General features: G+C 43.2%; 1 protein-coding gene across 1 annotated transcript in view; it reads right to left on the reverse strand.

Moving 5' to 3' along the window:
* Positions 1 to 1,283: 1,283 nt before the first annotated feature.
* Lsg1 (large 60S subunit nuclear export GTPase 1) overlaps positions 1,284 to 17,746 on the reverse strand; it is a 32,280-nt gene continuing 15,817 nt past the window's right edge. Inside the window, exons 8-14 of the mRNA XM_045151074.1 lie at positions 13,190 to 13,585; positions 10,668 to 10,769; positions 10,436 to 10,579; positions 7,563 to 7,686; positions 4,857 to 4,936; positions 4,184 to 4,357; positions 1,284 to 1,726 (exon numbers count right to left, since the gene is read on the reverse strand). Of these exons, the coding sequence (XP_045007009.1) occupies positions 1,547 to 1,726; positions 4,184 to 4,357; positions 4,857 to 4,936; positions 7,563 to 7,686; positions 10,436 to 10,579; positions 10,668 to 10,769; positions 13,190 to 13,585 (1,200 nt within the window). The 3' untranslated portion in view covers positions 1,284 to 1,546. The remainder of the gene's footprint in view (positions 1,727 to 4,183; positions 4,358 to 4,856; positions 4,937 to 7,562; positions 7,687 to 10,435; positions 10,580 to 10,667; positions 10,770 to 13,189; positions 13,586 to 17,746) is intronic.

Consider the following 17,746-nt stretch of genomic DNA (forward strand, 5'->3'; position numbering starts at 1 on the left):
ACCTCCAAAAAAAAAAAAAAAACCCCAAAAAACTAAACCAAACCAATCAAACCAATAAGTAAAGAAAAAAAGGTAATCTCTGGAAGCAGGATGTTCTAGGCAACAACGAAAACAACTTGAACTTTACCGCTTTTAAGTTACCTCAGCCTTGATGTAGAATCAGCTTCCACCTCATAATTGATTCTGAGTAGGGTTCTTGCTAAGTTGCCCAGGCTGGCCTTGAACTCACAATCCTCCCTGCCCCAGCCTTCTGAGTGATGAAACTACAGGTATACACAACCCATGTATGGCTTCACTCATTTATTAAATTTTTTTTTTCAAGGTAGGGTCTTGCCCTAGCCCAGGCTGACCAGGAATTCACATAATCTCAGGCTTATTACGGTTTTTCTTGGGCTATAGAGTGAATCTTTTAATTTTTTTAAATTAATTTTTTATTGACAATTTCCATGATTGTAAACAATATCCCATGGTAATCCCCCCCCCGCCCACTTTCCCCTTTGAAACTTCACTCTCCATCATATTCCCTCCCCCTTTCAATCAGTCTTTTATTTTCATGTCATCATCTTTTCCTCCTATTATGATGGTCTTACGTAGGTAGTGTCAGGCACTGTGAGGTCATGGATATCCAGATCATTTTGTGTCTGGAGGAGCACGTTGTAAGGAGTCCTGCCCTTCCTTTGGCTCTTACATTCTTTCCGCCAACTGTTCCACAATAGTCTCTGAGCCTTGGAAGGTGTGATAAGAGTGCTAAGCACTCTTTCCAGCACCGTGGTGCCTTCTGAGTCATCCCAAGGTCACTGCCATCTGAAAAGAGAAGGCTCTCTACCAAAAGTGAGAGTAGCATTAACATATGAGTATGAACATTAAGAGACGTGCTTACTGGGCAATTTGATGAGCATAGAATATACATTTTCAGGCTTGTTACTTTTAAAAAAATTATCTGAGAGCTTGAGAGATGGCTCAGCAGTTAAGGTGCCTGCCTGTAAAACCCGATAACCTGAATTAGATTGCCCGCACCCACGTAAGTTGATGCATCGAGTGGCGCATGCACCCGGAGTTCGTTTGCAGCCGCTAGAGGGTGCTAGGCCCTGGCATGCCCGTTCTCTCTCTCAGCTTACAAACACAGGCTCTTCCTGTGGACTGGCTCTCAGCATGGAATCTGATCTCGCCACACCACCCCCACAATGTCTTCAAAAACCCGTTATGGTTTGGCAAATTCAAAGTTTTAGAACATGGAACGTTTGAATGACAGCTTATCTATTTAAGTCAATACAAACATCAAATAGGGACAACTTTAGTTTATTTTCAAGAACATCAAAATTAGGATGCATTTGTGTTTACACACATTTACATCAATCGCTCCCTTAAGTTCAATTTTCTACAGAAGCAGGTTTCTGGGGCTTCACAATGACTATTTTAGTCTCAATGTCAAGACTGCTGAGTGTGACTGCTCCACATGCTGGTATCTAGAAAGTCCCCAGGCAGCAGCAGTAGCTTCTGTTCTCGTCCATCCACGCAGCTCGGGTGCCGTTCTATCTAGCCAAGTTCACATAGCCAGGTGCTTGTAGAGCCTCCGACTTTTCTCTTTTTTATTTCTGTTGCCGTGTTTCTTCCACGGCTTCCCGACCCCATTCTCAGCACTCACAGTAGCTGCAGTCACCAGGCCACTCCCGGGCTTGTAACCCATCACGGCCTGGACTCCTTTGGTCAAAGCTCTCACATTCTCCTGGGAAACAAGAGGAAACATCGAGATACAAACAAGCTGTCACCTTTAAGGGATGTGCACAGAATCCCTTGATCAGGAGCAATCGCACTCTCTCCTCACGCCTTACACGCTCACCTCAGCAGCACTCAGTTGTAGTCCATCACTTTGTTCAGTCAAATGCCATCTAAAACCATCTGCAACTTGTCTCAGAATACCAGCTGTTTCTTGGAAATCTCTCTTCATTTGAGGCAATCTCAACAGAACAGACTGGCCTTTTATTTTTATTTTTTGGTTTTTCAAGGTAGGGTCTTCTCTAGCCAAGGCTGACCTGAAATTCACTAGGTAGTCTCAGGGTGGCCTTGAACCCACAACAATCCTCCTACCTCTGCCTCCCGAGTGCTGCAGGAGAACTGGCACGGCAGGGCATCTAGCCACTGCAATTGAATTCTGGATGCGTGTGCCCCCTTGTACACATGTGTTCTTGTGTCACTGTGTGTCTGGCTTACGTGGGACCCGGAGAGTTAAACATGAGTCCTTAGGCTTCACAAGCAAGCATCTTAACCACTAAGCCATCTCTCCGGCCCTTCTCTCTTTTTTTTGGGGGGGGGGGAGATGTTCCAAGGTAGGGTTCCACTCTAGTCCAGGCTGACCTGGAATTCACTATGTAGTCTCAAGATGGCCTCAAACTCATGGTGATCCTACCTCTTCCCCCTGAGTGCTGGGATGAAAGGTGTGTGCCACTACACCTAGCTCCTTTTTCTTTTCTTTTTCATCCATTTACACATATACACATATTTATTTGGGGGGGGCATTGTCTTACTAGGTAGCCCAGGCTAGTGTGAATTCATGATCTTCTTGCCTCTGCTTCCTGTGTGCTGAGATTATAGGTCTGTATCATTACATATGAAATCTCTATGTACACATCATAATTCAAGTTGTCTTAACTCACGTTAAACACTGACCCTAAATAAAATGTTTTCTTTTGTAAAAAATTAGCTGGGTGGGGCTGGAGGGATGGCTTAATGGTCAAGGTGTTTGCCTACAAAGCCAAAGGACCCAGGTTCAATTCCCCAGGACCCATGTTAGCCAGATGCACAAGGTGGTACATGTGTCTGGAGTTTGTTTGCAATGGCTGGAGGCCCCTTGGTGCACCCATTCATTCTCTCTCTCTCTCCCTCCCTCCTTCTGTCAAATAAAAATTTTAAGTAAATAAACAAAAAAATTAGCTGGTGTGTCAGTTTGTGCCTTTAATCCCAGCATTCCGGAGGCTGAGGTAAGAAGAACACCATGCGCTCCAGTCCAGTCTGGGGCTACACAGTGAGTTCCAGATTAACTGAGGCTAGAGTGAGACCCTAAGGGGAGGAGAAAGAGATCTAAAGCAAACAAAGACAACAAATAAACTCCAAACAAACAAAATTAACCCAAGTATAAGGCATTAGCTCAGCCAGGCATGGTGGCACACGCCTTTAATCCCAAACTTGAGAGGGAGAGGTAGAAGGATTGCTGTGAGTTTCAGGCCACCCTGAGACTCTATAGCGAATTCCCGGTCAGCCTAGGCCAGAGCAAGACCTTACCTCAAAAAACCAAAAAAGAAACAAAAGCCCCCAAAAAAGCATTAGCTCATGACTTTCATGTATAGTAAGAGCTAAAGTTTAGATATATAAATTATATTGTAATTATTACATTTTCTGCTTTCTTATACAAAGCTTTTAGAAATTCTCTTGTATGCATGAAAAAATTAAAACCAAATGTCCTATGTGACACTTGTAGGCCTAAGAAAGGACCTACAGTTTGTCACAGACTTACCACCTGAGTATCTGTGATTAGAGGCGTACATCACCTTGCCTGGCTACTTAACAGCTTTTTAGGGCTGAGGAGCTAGCTCAGTGGATAAGGTGTTGGCCACACAAGCTTGAGGACCTGAGTTCAGAGCCCAAAACCCATGTTACAGCCGGACATTGCAGTGGGCCTTCGTAATTCCAGATGCCGACTGTGAGAAGGGAAGCAAAGATGGGAAATGTGGCAGAAGCTCTTGGGCCAGCTAGTCTGGTAGGCACAGTAAAAGATGTGAAAACAATCCATATGTCTACTAACTAGTAATGGAAAGACAAAGAATGGCTTGTCTTCACAGTGACTGACAGGTGTGAACACAAGTGAACCTGGCTAGGAGAAAGAACACTCAGCAAAGGTCACACAGTGGCTGACAGTATATGGAGTTCCTTTCTAGGGCGATGACCTTCTGAAGCTGATGGTGGTAATGGTTATCACAACTCTGAACACACCCTAAACTACTGTACGTTTCAAAGGTGGGGGGCAAGGCAGGTGTGCTGGTGCATATCTGTAATCTCAGCACTAAGGACATTGAGCAGGGAAGCTGGTTGAGCCTGAGGTTCATATGGGCAAGACTGGATCTTTACAAAAATCAAAAAGGGTGCATGTGAACTTATTGGATAAAAATTAAAGACTTAAAGAACTTACTTGATGGAAAAAAGTTTTGTCAACTATATTTTCAATCTGCTTTGCCTTTTGATTTCCACCCTGCTGCATTTTACTTTCACCACCCTTTGTTTTGTTCTCCAGGAGTTGCTGGTGCTGATGCTGAAACGTCACAGGATCTCTTCCAGGGGGAGGATGGCAGTAAAGCAGTTTCCCCTGCAGACACAATGGACGGTAGCAGTACAGCGTGAATGCCAGGTGCACTGCTCCATGCGAGGGTACACGTCAACCAGTCAGCGTGGAGGGAGCTTTGTGCGTTTTTACTAGTTCAAGTTGTTGTCTATTGTAACTGAAGAGTCAGAACTCTCAATTCAAACATGCGTATGTCCAAAGGGTCCTGAAGACCCAACTCTTCCCAGGGCTCCAAACTAGAACATTTCTACTGAATATTATGCAGTGTGGTTTTATGATGATACTTATGGTAAATATTTTTAGTATAAAAGCTGGATACATATGGACGACCATGACAATACTAATGGGAATATTAGGCTAGGAATCTGGAATTAAGATAGTTTTTACGGGCTATGGGTACAGCACTTGCCTAGCATATGTAAGGATCTGCATTCAATCCCTAACACCATGCATAAAAATGAACAGCGCTTGGGAAAAAGAAAACTTGCATATTTCAGAGCAATAAAAGCCTGGACTTACTCACTCTGACATAATCCTTTAGGATATAGCGTGCAGATCGGGGCTGGTCTGGCTGTCCATGAGCCGTCATGAATCCTCGCATATCTGTGAGAGAAATGAATTATCTCAAAACCTCAGGTAGAAGTTAGAATAGCATGGCAAGGACAACTGAGATGATGGACTAAATATTAATGTACTAAATATACATGTTCAGTCCAGTTTTCAAAATAGCTCACTCTCATTGCAAAACATTACTTTTATTAGAGAATATGTGTGTGTGTGTGAGAGAGAGAGAGAGAGAGAGAGAGAGAGAGAGAGAGAGGGAGAGAGAGAGAGAGAGAGGGGGGAGGGAGGGAAGGAGGGAGGGAGGGAGGGAGGGAAGGAGAAAAGAGGGCATGCCAGGGCTTCCAGGCACCGTAAATGAACTCTGGATGCATGCCACTATGTGCATAGGTTCTGGGGAATAGAACCTGGGTCCTATGCCTTTGCAGGCAAGCACCTTAACCACTAAGCCATCTCTCCAGCCTGTAAAACATTTTGTTTAGCATCAAAAACATGTAGGATTGGCAGGTGTGGTGGTACATGCCTTTAATTCCAGCATTTAGGAGGATCAAGTAAGAGAATGGCTGTGAGTTCAAGGTCAGCCTGAGCTACAGCAAGACCCTACCTCAAAAAAAAAAAAAAAAAAAAAAAAGTAAATCAGAATCGACTGTGTAGCTGGTCCTGGAAGATTCTTCTGTCTTCTCTTGCCTTCTTTCAGTAAGTACACTTGGAGTGTCTGTGTGTCACTGCAAACTACAGATCATAGGCCACATGGTGCATCTGGCTTTAAGTGAGTACTGGGGAATCAAAACCTGGGCCCTCAGGTTCTGAACCAAGCACTTTTAACCACTGAGCCATCTTTCCAGCCCTGGCTTTCTTATTTCATGATAGAACAAACACACTTTATTTTTCAGCTTCCCAACAATACCATAAGGTTTACTTTATTCCAACTCAGTAAGACAGTGGCAGAGTGGTGGTTTAAAACAAATGCCCACGGAGCTAGGGAGATGATTCACTGCTTGAAAAGCCTGGTGGCCCGGGTACCCCAGCCCCTATGTAAAGCCAGATGCAAAAAGTGGTGCAAACGTCCGGCATTCTGTTTGCAGTGACAAGAGACCCTGGCATGTGCTCACGTATGCATGCACATACACACACACAGACACCCACACCTGCAAATTAAAAAAAAACAAAACACCAAAAAACCTGGCTTTGGCAAAAACACTGGATTCAAAACTCAGCTCTTTCATTTACAAGCCATGTTGGATTTTTGGGTTTAGTAATACACTGCAAGAAACTTGATTCTATGGAGCTGCAGGCCATGATCTCAGCAAAACAGTATTTATAATGTTAAAAAGTAAAATAAGGGAGCAGAGAGGTGGCGCATGCAGCTACAGTTTGTCTCCGGTGGCTGGAGGCCTTGGTGGGCCCATTCTCTCTCACTTTTTCTCTCAAATAAATAAATTAAATTAAAAATAAAAATAAAATAGGGTTGGACAGATGCCTTAGTGGTTAAGGTGCTTGCCTATGAAGACCACATTCAATTCCCCAGAACCAACATAAGCCAGATGCACATGGTGGTGCATGTGTCTAGAGTTCATTTGCAGTGGTTAGTGGCCCTAGTACACCCATTCTATCTGCCTTTTTCACTCTCTTTCAAATAAATAAAATACTTAAAAAATAATAAAATAGCTAGGCATGGTGGCATATGCCTAGAAGTAGATGTGAGTTCAAAGTCAGTTTGGGACTAGAGAAGGAACTTCAGGTCAGTCTAGGCTAGAATGAGACTCTACCTCAGGGGGGAGGGGCAAAACACTGCTGGGTGAGAGAGATGTCTCACTGGCTAAGGCTTGCCTGCAAAGCAATGACCCAGGTTTGATTCCCCAGCATCCACATAAACTAGATGCACAAAGTGTCTGGAGGCCTTGTCATGTCCACTCTCTTTCTCACTCAAATAAATGAATTAAAAAAATAAAAAAAACAGGGCTGGAGAGATAAGCAGTTAAGGCACTTGCCTGCGAAGCCCAAGGACCCAGGTTTGATTCTCCAGGCTCCACATAAGCCAGACGCACAGATGGCACATGAGTGTGGAGTTCTTTCACAGTGGCTAGAGGCCCTGGCATGTCCATTCTCTCCCCCACTCAAATAAAAATAAATTAAGAAAAACAAAAAACAAAAAAAACAAAACAAAACAAAACAAAAAAAAACACAAGTAAAAATAAATAAATAAATAGCTGGGAATATAGGTCCATGGTAGAAGGCATACTTACCCTGGGTTCAATTCCCAGCAACTCTTTCCAAATTTTTATTATGCATTTATAATATTGTTTTGTTTGTTTTTAAATTTATTTGAGGGAGAGAACTGGTCCACCAGGGCCTCTAGCTGATGCAAAAGAACTCCAGATGCACGTGCCACCCTGTGCATCTGGCTTTATGTGGGTCTGGGGAAATTGAACCTGGGTCCTTTGGCTTTGCCAGCAAGTACCTTATCTGCTAAGCTATCTCTCCAACCCCTTTTTATTTTTACATGTGTGTGTCTATTGGTGTGCCTGGGTTACTTGCCAGTATATACAATTGAATGCCTATCTGGCTGTATGTGGGTGGCTAGAGAACTGAACCTGGGTTGGCAGGCTTTGCAAATTGAGCCATTTCCCCAGGCCCTGCTTGTGCTTTAAACTAAGAAACAACTCACGTCCATATGCCACCAACAGTTCTTCTGAGGTTGGAGGTCGATGGGGGTCATCATCTTCTCTAGGCTGTATGATATTGATGCCATAGGTGGCTTCCAAAACATGTCGTGGAATATTCTGGCAAACATGAACTTGTCAAGGAACCCACTCTCTTGAACTGACCCTCACCCACCATGGCATCTAAAATATGCTACTGTTTTCATCATTTTAACATCCCCCCCGCCCCTTCTTAGCGGTTAAGGCTGACAGGCTGGGTTCGATTCCTCAATACCCACATAAAGCAAGATGCACAAAGTGGCACATGCATCTGGAGTTTGTTTACAGTAGCAGGAGACCAAGATGTATTCATTTTCCCTTTCTCTCTATGCTTGCAAACCAACAAATAAATATATAGAACCAGCCTTATAAATCAATAATCACTTTCAAATGAATTTTTAGAAATAACAGATGATTATGCCAGACAAAGTGGCTTGAGTTTAAGGCTAGCCTGGGTTACATAGTTCTGAGGTACAGTGAGACCCTGTCTATAATAAAATAAATAAAAAATAGTAATTAAAATATCAACTCTGAAATAGACTGGAAAGATGACATTTTAGCTTAATAAGCAAAATTATAAACATCCTACTTAGATACAAAGCACCACATGCTTGTTTCTCAAATTGCAACTATGCAAGATCACTTCTCGGTCTAACCTCCCGCTATCCTGGCACTGTGCTCAAACACCACGTACAAATTCTACCCTGTACCCACCAGTCACCTATGCCTCCTGTCCCTCACAGAATGAAGCTTCCTGAAAGGCGGGGCAGAGTCTACCTGAGTTATGTCTACAACCTCCACAGCATCTAACCTGACCTGCCTTATATTATAGTAAGCGCTCAAGGCATGTCTGATTATTTACAGAAAAACTCAAAACATACAGAATATAGTATCATCAATATCTGTGTTCTCAACTAGTGAGAGTAACAAAGCCACCCATTATTGTTATGTTAAAATGTTCATGCTTTTTAGCCTGGATGAATTATTTCTTTTAGAAGAAGATATACCAGCAGATAATGCAAACCCGTGGCCTTCCAAGCAGCCATTAAGGAGCATGTCAAGAACTGTGCTGAATCTGGAACTGTATCTTTCTCGAAAGCTAAATGGCCCACACATCAGTTTCAGAGTCTTCTGTCTTAACTTGTGAGCAGGGCACAATGTGTGAACATGGGCATGCCTTAACAGATGTGTCTCAAAGTGCTTTCTTCAATTAGGATGACTAGCTTTACTCTCAACGCTGCTTCTATGCGACAGTTGTGAGATTTTAGGCAAATTAATTAATGTTTCTGTCTCAGCTTTTCAAGGGTAAGAAAATGGGGATAATAGCAATCCCTAACTAAAGGACTGTTTTTAAAGTATCAGCTGGAATATTACTTAGTAAACGTTAGAAAAGCACATAGCAGTAGCTAATGAATGTTAGCTGTAATGATAAAATGCTTTAATACATAAAAACTGTGAAGTAGATATACCCTTTTTCTAGAAAAGGGAAATTTCTTCTAAGTTAAAGCAGGGTTCCAAAGGCTATTCAGTAGTCACAAGATAGCGTGACCCAGATTTTACATCTGGGGCTAAGAACATAAAGCCTGGGTTCTTTTGTTCGTATGTGCTGCACTGTAGTAATCAGGACCTGAGGCTCCAATCCTCAAGTCCTGACGTCATCTCACCATGTACACTTGTACAGGGTTGCATTTCTTTTTATATATATATATATATTTTAAATTTATTTATTTGAGAGTGACAGACACAGAGAGAAAGACAGATAGAGGGAGAGAGAGAGAATGGGCGCGCCAGGGCTTCCAGCCTCTGCAAACGAACTCCAGACGCATGTGCCCCCTTGTGCATCTGGCTAACGTGGGACCTGGGGAACTGAGCCTCGAACCGGGGTCCTTAGGCTTCACAGGCAAGCGCTTAACCGCTAAGCCATCTCTCCAGCCCAGGGTTGCATTTCTTTATCATCCATCCATCAATCATTTTTGGAGTGCAGGCTGGCCTCAAACTAGTGGTCCTCCTGCCTCTGCCTTCCCCATGCTAAGATTACAGATCTTCCATTCTTTATGTTTTTGTTCAAGGTTTAACTTTATTTATAGTGGTTTAACCATTCTCAAGTCAGTTTATTTTTTCTTTTCTTTTCTGGTTTAGGTAGGGTCTTATTCTAGCCCAGGCTGTCCTGACTTCACTATGTAGTCTCAGGGTGACCTCAAACTCACAGCGATCCTCCTACCTTTGTCTCCCAAGTGCTCGAATTACAGATGTGAGCTACCAAGCATGGACCCATTCAGTTTTCTCATAATGTCTTCATCACAGACAGAAAAATTATATATGAACTAGGTGTGGTGGTTTACAACTGTATCCTAGCAACTTGGGAGGCTGAGGCAGGAAGATCACAAGTTTCATGCCTAACTGACCAATATAGTGAGACAATATAAGAAAAAAAAAAAAAAAAGGGAGGGCAGGAAGAAGGCGGATACCTATTAGCAGTCATTCCCATTTCCCTTTTCCTTAGTCTGTGGCACCAATAAGCTTCTTTCTCCCTCTCTCTGATATCTTCCATTCTTTTGAATATTGAGAGAGTGGGAGAGGCAGATAGAGAAAATGGGTGCTCTAGGGTCTCTAGCCATTGCAAATGAACTCCAGATGCATGTGCCACCTTGTGCAGCTGGCTTACATGGGTCCTGGAGAACTGAACCTGGGTCCTCATGCTTTGCAGGCAAGTGCATCATCTGCTAAGCCGTATCTCCAGCCCAGATCGTCTATTCTTAGAATATCAGACCTGAGTCCTATTAGAAGGCAAAGCCCCTAAATCCCTAAAGCTTCGACACGCAGGACACAGAAAGGGTATTAGTGAGACAGGAGGCACATGATCTCTCATCTGGTCAATTGGGAGGATTCCATTGCAAATCATCTCTGCCTTAGTAGACACAAAAGACGGCATCACCAGGCCCGGGCAGTCACACAGGCAGAGGCCAGGCTCCACGTACAGAGTCTGAAAGACAAGTAAGATGCTTACAATGGGCACATGGCAGATGAAGGGCAGGAGGAGTGGCAAAGTGACAGGGAATTGAAGAAATCACCTGGAAATGCTTGGTGTGACCAGGTGTGGCTGACACAGACACTTTCTTGTTGCCCATGATGGTGTTGATGGTTGAACTCTTACCCACATTAGGGTAGCCCACCTAGAAGAAAATGAGAAGTCGTCAGTCACAATCCAGCTCTGACACACTCACAGGACTAAGTGGTGGCAATGCTACCTAAGGCTCTAGTCACTTCAGAAAAGCATGTGAAACAGATGCTCTGTGTGCCGGTTCCCTTTCTGTTTCTCTTGTGGAAAGGCTTAATATATTCAGAAGCCTCTCTAGTGAGGAAAGGTCCAGCCACATGCATTTTGTTTTTATAGATTTTTCTGCTGACCTATCCAGCCTTCTCCCACTGTTCCATTTATAAGATTTCACTGTTTCCATTGCGTTTTCCATAAGGAGGTGAAGCTGAGTATCTTATCAATACAACATACCAGCAATGTAGAAGCCTGTAGAATGAGCAAACTAACCTATTTTCAGGGTTTCTAGAGTAAGACATTCAGAAAGCAAGGGAAGTTGTTCACTACTGCCATAAATAAAGAGACATGTAGAAAAATCAGGCTTCCTGATACACGTGGAAATGAATTTTTAGTAACACAGAAAGTATAGTCTTAAAAAGCTGAGAGAAGCTGGGCATGATGGTGCGCACTTTTAATCCCAGCACTTGGCAGACAGAGGTAAGGACTGCCGACAGTTTGAGGACACCCTGAAACTACATAAGAGCAAGACTCTAACCCCATTCCCCCCAAAAGCTGAGAGAAATTAAGTAATTTCCCCAATGTTCAACGTAAGTACCATAGTTCTACCATAGAATTATCAACTTATACCCAGGTCTGCCCAACTCTAGCAACAATTCTTTTGACTAGCGCTCTAACGTGGAATACCAATCTACTTTAAGTAGACTTGGCTAAAATGATGCGGTTCTCCAACGGCACCTGGGATGTAAACATTGTAAGTTGACAAGGAAAAGAGAATGTCAACAAAACATTTAACTAGGGCTGGACAGATGGCTTAGTGGTTAAGGCACTTGCCTGTGAAGCCTAAGGACCCATGTTTTAATTCCCCAGATCCTATGTAAGCCAGATGCACAAGGTGACACATGCACAAGGCTGTACACGCGCACAAGGTGGAGCACGTGTCTTGAATTCAATTATAGTGGCTGGAGGTCCTAGTGTGCCAATTTTCTCTCTCTCCATCACTTATTCTAATAAAAGAGGGGGGGTGCTGGAGAGATGGCTTAGCGGTTAAGGCACTTGCAAAGCCAAAGGACCTCGGTTTGATTCTCCACTACCCGTGTAAGCCAGATGCACAAGGTGTCACATGCATCTGGAGTTTGTTTGCAGTGGCTAGAAGCCCTGGGACACCCATTCTCTCTCTCTCTCTGCCTCTTTACTTCTCTCAAATAAATAAGTAAATAAATAAATAAAATATTTTAAAAAATTTATAAATGAGGGGGTCAGCCTAAAAAACACACAAACGAACCCCTTTAACTAAAGTCTGAGAATAGTACTAAAAGCTGAGGAGGCTCAGCAGGTAAGAGTGCTTGCTGTACAAGTATTAATGACCTAAGCTCAATCTCTAGCACCCAGATAAAAAGCCAGATACTTGGGGCTGGAGAGATAGCTTAGCTTAGTTAAGCTTGCCTGTGAGGCCTAAGGACCCCGGTTCGAGGCTCGATTCCCCAGGACCCATGTTAGCCAGATGCACAAGGGGGCGCACGTGTCTGGAGTTCGTTTGCAGTGGCTGGAGGCCCTGGTGCACCCATTCTCTCTCTCTCTGTCACTTTCAAATAAATAAATAAATAAAAATAAACAAAAATTAAAAAAATATCCAGATACTCATTGCTTTGTGTGCCTGTGGTCCCTATGTGTGTTGAGGAGGCAGGAGAGAGGAGGCACACTGGGGCCTGCTGGTCAGCCAGTTGAGCCAAAGAAACGGGGTTCTCCAGTTCAGTGACTGCCTCAGGGAAATAAAAAGAACAACAGAAGACACCAGATGTCCTCCACTGGCCTGTGTGCACATACACTATGTTCCCCCTCCTCCACAGAAAGCCTGTGAAGATGGCAAACACGATGTATAAAGCGCTTGCTGCACCAGGTGTGCATTTGGAACCCCAGAACCCATGTAAAAAGCCAGACACAGTTATCACTGCATTCACCATGTTAGTTGGCTCCCTAGCTTCTGGAATAGTCTCCTGCTCTATTTCCCTCATGATATAGGCATGCTGGGATTACAGGCACCTGATATAGCTCTTGGTAATTGACCTAACAGGAAGAACTGAACTGGGAGGAGACTGGAGAACATCTTTATATCAACATGTATATAGTGAGTATAAACCTCGAAGAAGGTCATTTCTGAGTCGGACTCAGCTCAGCACACTGCCTCACCCACGGTGCCAGTGAGCAGTAAGAAGGCAATGTGTTCCTATGATGCCAGAGGCCGAACTGCTCCCTGGGACCCTTGTGGAAGTATGGGAGGATGAGAGAATGGCACTGGCTCTATGGCGTGTTTCATCTTACCAGCCCAACAGTGAGCTCCCCATCCTTCACCTTCCTGCCAGTGTGGAGCTGCCTGAGGAGCTCCAGTAACTCCCGCTTTGACACCAGATGGCTCAAATTGTGTATCTGCTGCCTCTCAGGGGTCTGCGTGCCCTGAGCCTCAGCACCCACAGCACTGTGTTCTTTCCAGTCCCGAGCAGAGGCCTCCTTCGCAGGGCCGCTCTCCTCTTCCGAACACGTCTGCCAGTCTTCCTCCTCCTCCTCCTCCCGACAGTCCTCGTACTCGCTGTCGTCTTCACCACTCATGGGGCCTTCGCTAAGGGCAACGGGGTCCCTGCCTGGAGGACGGTCGGCGCCACTGGGTGTAACCGCACGCTCAGCTGCGAGTGCTTCTTCAACAACGCTGTCTACTCGTTCCTGAACACAACACGAAACAGAGACCACACAGTTTCAGAAGCACATAACTGTATTTTTCATCCAATGAACCAGTGGTACAAGATTAACAGGGAACAAGGAATATTCTTCTGCAGCGTGGCAGAGGTCAGCACAAGGAGGGAGCAAAGTATGGGAAGCCATCAACAGCGGTACCCCTGGGAGGGCGGGGGCAGCAGAGCGCCCCTATTGCTTGTTGTGCTGGGGATGGAGTCTGCACCCTTCTACAAAGAAGGTGAGCACTCTACCAACCCTGCTATGTTTTCTTTTAATAGTTTACTTATTTATTTGAGAGAGGGAGAGAGAGAATGAATGAATGAATGAATATGGGTCCACCAGGGCTTCCAGCCACTGCAAATAAACTCCAGATGCATGTGCCACCTTGTGCATCTGGCTTTTACATGGGTACTGGGGAATCAAACCTGGGTCCTTAGGCTTCTCAGACAAGTGCCTTTATCACTAAGCCATCACTCCACCCCCCCACCTCCTGTTATGTTCTTATGACTGCCTTTAATAAGCAAAAGGTATTATGGATCATGCTATATGTAAAATTCAAGAGCAGTAAAACTCTATTCTAGAAGTGGCAATTACTTAGCAGCGACTCTACTACAAGGTTGGAGAAAGGTAAAGATCATTTACTACTTAGGGTGAATTATTTCTTCTGAATCTCTACTGAAGATGAAGCAGACATTGGCAATTTAGAGCAATACCAATCCTATCACCTGGGATGAAATGTCAGTACTTGAAAGGATTCAAACGTTGTATCATTTAAAAATAACAAAAGGGACACAATGAGCTCAGCCAAACAGGTACCTTAAACATTAGCAAGAATAAAAACAAATAAGCTATGATTTCATGATCATGTCTAGCAATTTAAAAAGAAAGTAGCATATAGGAAACAAAAATTTCGGAGAAAATGTTAAGATAAACGAGCCCTGAATGCAATGTAAAGGAGAGTGTGCGTTCACTGCAGGCTCTCCTGAGTCACCTGCACACAGAGAGAAGCACAGGAGTAAGAACAGGAACTGACCACAACTGTTTAATAAGAAAACTATTGCTGGAAGCAGTTCAGCTGCAGGAGAAATGCTAAGATCAAAAGAACTCTGCAGCAGGTATGTTAAAAATTTTAAATGAAATGAATCAATTCTGTGGGGACACTGGAATTTAATATTTGGTACAAAAAGGAAAACAGGCAATCTCCAAAAAGAAAAAGGTCACACATTTTAAAATAAGGAGGAGTTGAACAACTTTAGAGAAAGAAACAAACTTTCCAAACAGGCAAGAAAACAGTAAACATCAAGTTATTTTTATGAAGTTCATGTATGTTACCTAAAGGGATACTGTTATATAAATCAAAACTGAGAAACTACAGAGAACAGCAGAGATTCCAAACGACTTGGAGGAGAAAATGGTGCCCTTTAAAAAGGAAGAACACAGGGGCTGGAGGGATGGCTTCAGAGGTAAGGCACTTGCCTGCAATGTCTAAGGGCCCAGGTTTGATTCTCCAGTACCCACATAAGCCAGATGCACAAGGTGGTGCATGCGTCTGGAGTTCATTTGCAGCTGCTAGAAGCCTGGCATGCCCATTCTCTCTCTCTCAAATAAATAATTATTTAAAAAATGTTTTTTGGGTTTTTAAATTTTTTTAAACATTTTTATTTATTTGAGAGCAACAGACAGAGAGAGAAAGAGGCAGATAGAGAGAAAATGGGCGTGCCAGAGCCTACAGCCACTGCAAATGAACTCCAGACGTATGCGCCCCCTTGTGCATCTGGCTAACGTGGGTCCTGGGGAACTGAACCTTGAACTGGGATCCTTAGGCTTCACAGGCAAGTGCATAACTGCTAAACCATCTCTCCAGCCCAATAATTTTTTTTTTAAAAACCATGTCACTGCTTCCACTAAGCCAAATGCAGAAAAATAAGTTAATATACCACATACACATTTCTCCTTCTCATTTGCCTCATTTCCTCCCAACAATTAAAAAGCAATGGAAGGAATTTTTAAAAACAACAAAGAAAGAACAAGGCAGGCTCTGTCACCTAGAGACTGAAACTGAAACAACTCACACGTTGGTGGGTGAGCCCTAAAAATAAGGCATCAATAGAAGCAACCAGGGTTCTGTAAGAACACATCTAGCAAACTTACTTCCCATTTCATATCTGTTACATGGCTGGGTGGAAATTTGTAGAAACAAGGGGGAGGCAGGGAGAGTAGCAGTGCAACCCGACAGAAACATCACCAATATGCAGTATGTTCATACTATGAAGTCCATAATGATAGAAACAATTTTTAAAAGATGGCAAAAACGAGTGGTTTTTTTCTCCTCCCTCCTTGTTTTTTTAAAGTAGGTTCTTGCTCTAGCCCAGGCTGAACTAGAATTCACTATACTCTCAGGCTGGCCTCAAACTCACAGCGTTCCTTCTACCCCTGCAACTAGAGCGCTGGGTTCAATGCCACCACACCCATCTATTTTTAAATTTTTATTTCATGTTTTAGTTTTATTTATTTGGGGAGGGGTTAAGAGGCAGATATCTAGAGAGAGATAGAGAGAGAGAGAATGTGCAAATGGGCACACCAGGGCCTCCAGCCACTGCAGATGAACTCCAGATGCATGCACCTCCTTGTGCATCTGGCCAGCCCTAGTTTTTCATTTTTGATAGGGCTATTGGCTTCATTTACTAGTGCAAAACAATGCAATGAACCAAATTTGTTTAGATACTTCAAGGCACTAAGTTCAAGGCAGACTTGAATTGACAGAAATAATGGCCAAAGAAGTACATTCGAAGTCCACCTACCTGAGGATAAGTACCTACATTACTACTGACAAGATTAAATGGATAAACTATATGAAGCACTCAGAACTGTAATGCTTGGTAGAGAACATTTTTATTTTTGAGACAGGGCCTCACTCTAGCCCAGGCTGAACTAGAACTCAACGTAGCCCCAGACTGGCCTTGACCTCACTCCAATCCTACCTCATCCTCCCAAGTACTGAGATTAAAGGCATACTCCACCCACTCAGTGAGAATAAAATTTTATTTAGTTTATGGGTTAGTTTTTGCATATTTTTGTGAATATATTCATAATGGTCTAAGAGTGCTTAGTAAATCTGCAAAAGGTAACAGAGATCTTATCTGTTGATTCTATCGTGTTCAAAACTGTGACCAATGACTTAGAAGCATATACAGAAGGGCAAACAGCCAAGCTGCAGATCCAAAACTGACTCCTACTTTGGTCCCAGACCATCAACATTACCATCCCAAGTAAGGTAATAACCAAACTTTTTCCACAGGTAAAGATGGAATGAATTTGTTATTAAGATTTTTTTTGAGACAGGTTTTACTAAGTTGTCCAGGCTAGTTTTGAACTACTAATCCTTCTGCCTTAGCTGCCAAGGGCTGCAATATGATTGCCCATGGTTAAATGAGCCAACAGCACAACACAGTTCCTAAAGGGGATGAACTGATAGAATGTCTGAGTTAATGTGAGCATACTAATCACACAAAATGTGGAAAACTGTATTCAATTAGGTGGCATTAATTGATGTGGCAATCCCAGCATAAACAGATGAGCACCCCAGAGATGGTGTTTATAAGATATTTGATAGCAGAAAATGTACAGTCTATATGAGAGGGAACCAAGAAAACAAAAGTCAGTTCTTGGATCAAAGACTGGGCTGGATGGGGCGAACTTAGCTTCACGGAAGTCAAGAACTTATGAATTTAGAGAATAAAAAAGAATGAACTACCCGATCTTGAGAGCCCTACCTTTTTATTTATTTATTTGTAGTGTTGGGGTGGACACCAGAGCCTCATGCATGCTAGCAAGCACTGAACTCTGTCCTTGGCCCAAAGCAGTCACAGAGCGCGAATGTGACCACAGGGAGGTGGAGGAAGGCATTTCTGTGCTCACATAGGGTCTGTATTCACAAAGCCTAGCTCAAAACCTACTCAGCAGTCAACACATGACTAATAAAGATAAGAGAAAAGGAAAGGATGGGGAAAAATACTACTTTTTAAGTCTTTCAGACATAAGATCACATTACTATTTTTTTCATAGTTAAACTTCAAACTGTCTTTGTAACATTTATATTAAGGGAAATAACATCTTTGTTTTCAAAAACCAAGTCAGGAGAATCCAGTC

The sequence above is a fragment of the Jaculus jaculus genome, chromosome 5, assembly GCF_020740685.1.
Source record: "Jaculus jaculus isolate mJacJac1 chromosome 5, mJacJac1.mat.Y.cur, whole genome shotgun sequence".
Classification (NCBI taxonomy): domain Eukaryota; kingdom Metazoa; phylum Chordata; class Mammalia; order Rodentia; family Dipodidae; genus Jaculus; species Jaculus jaculus.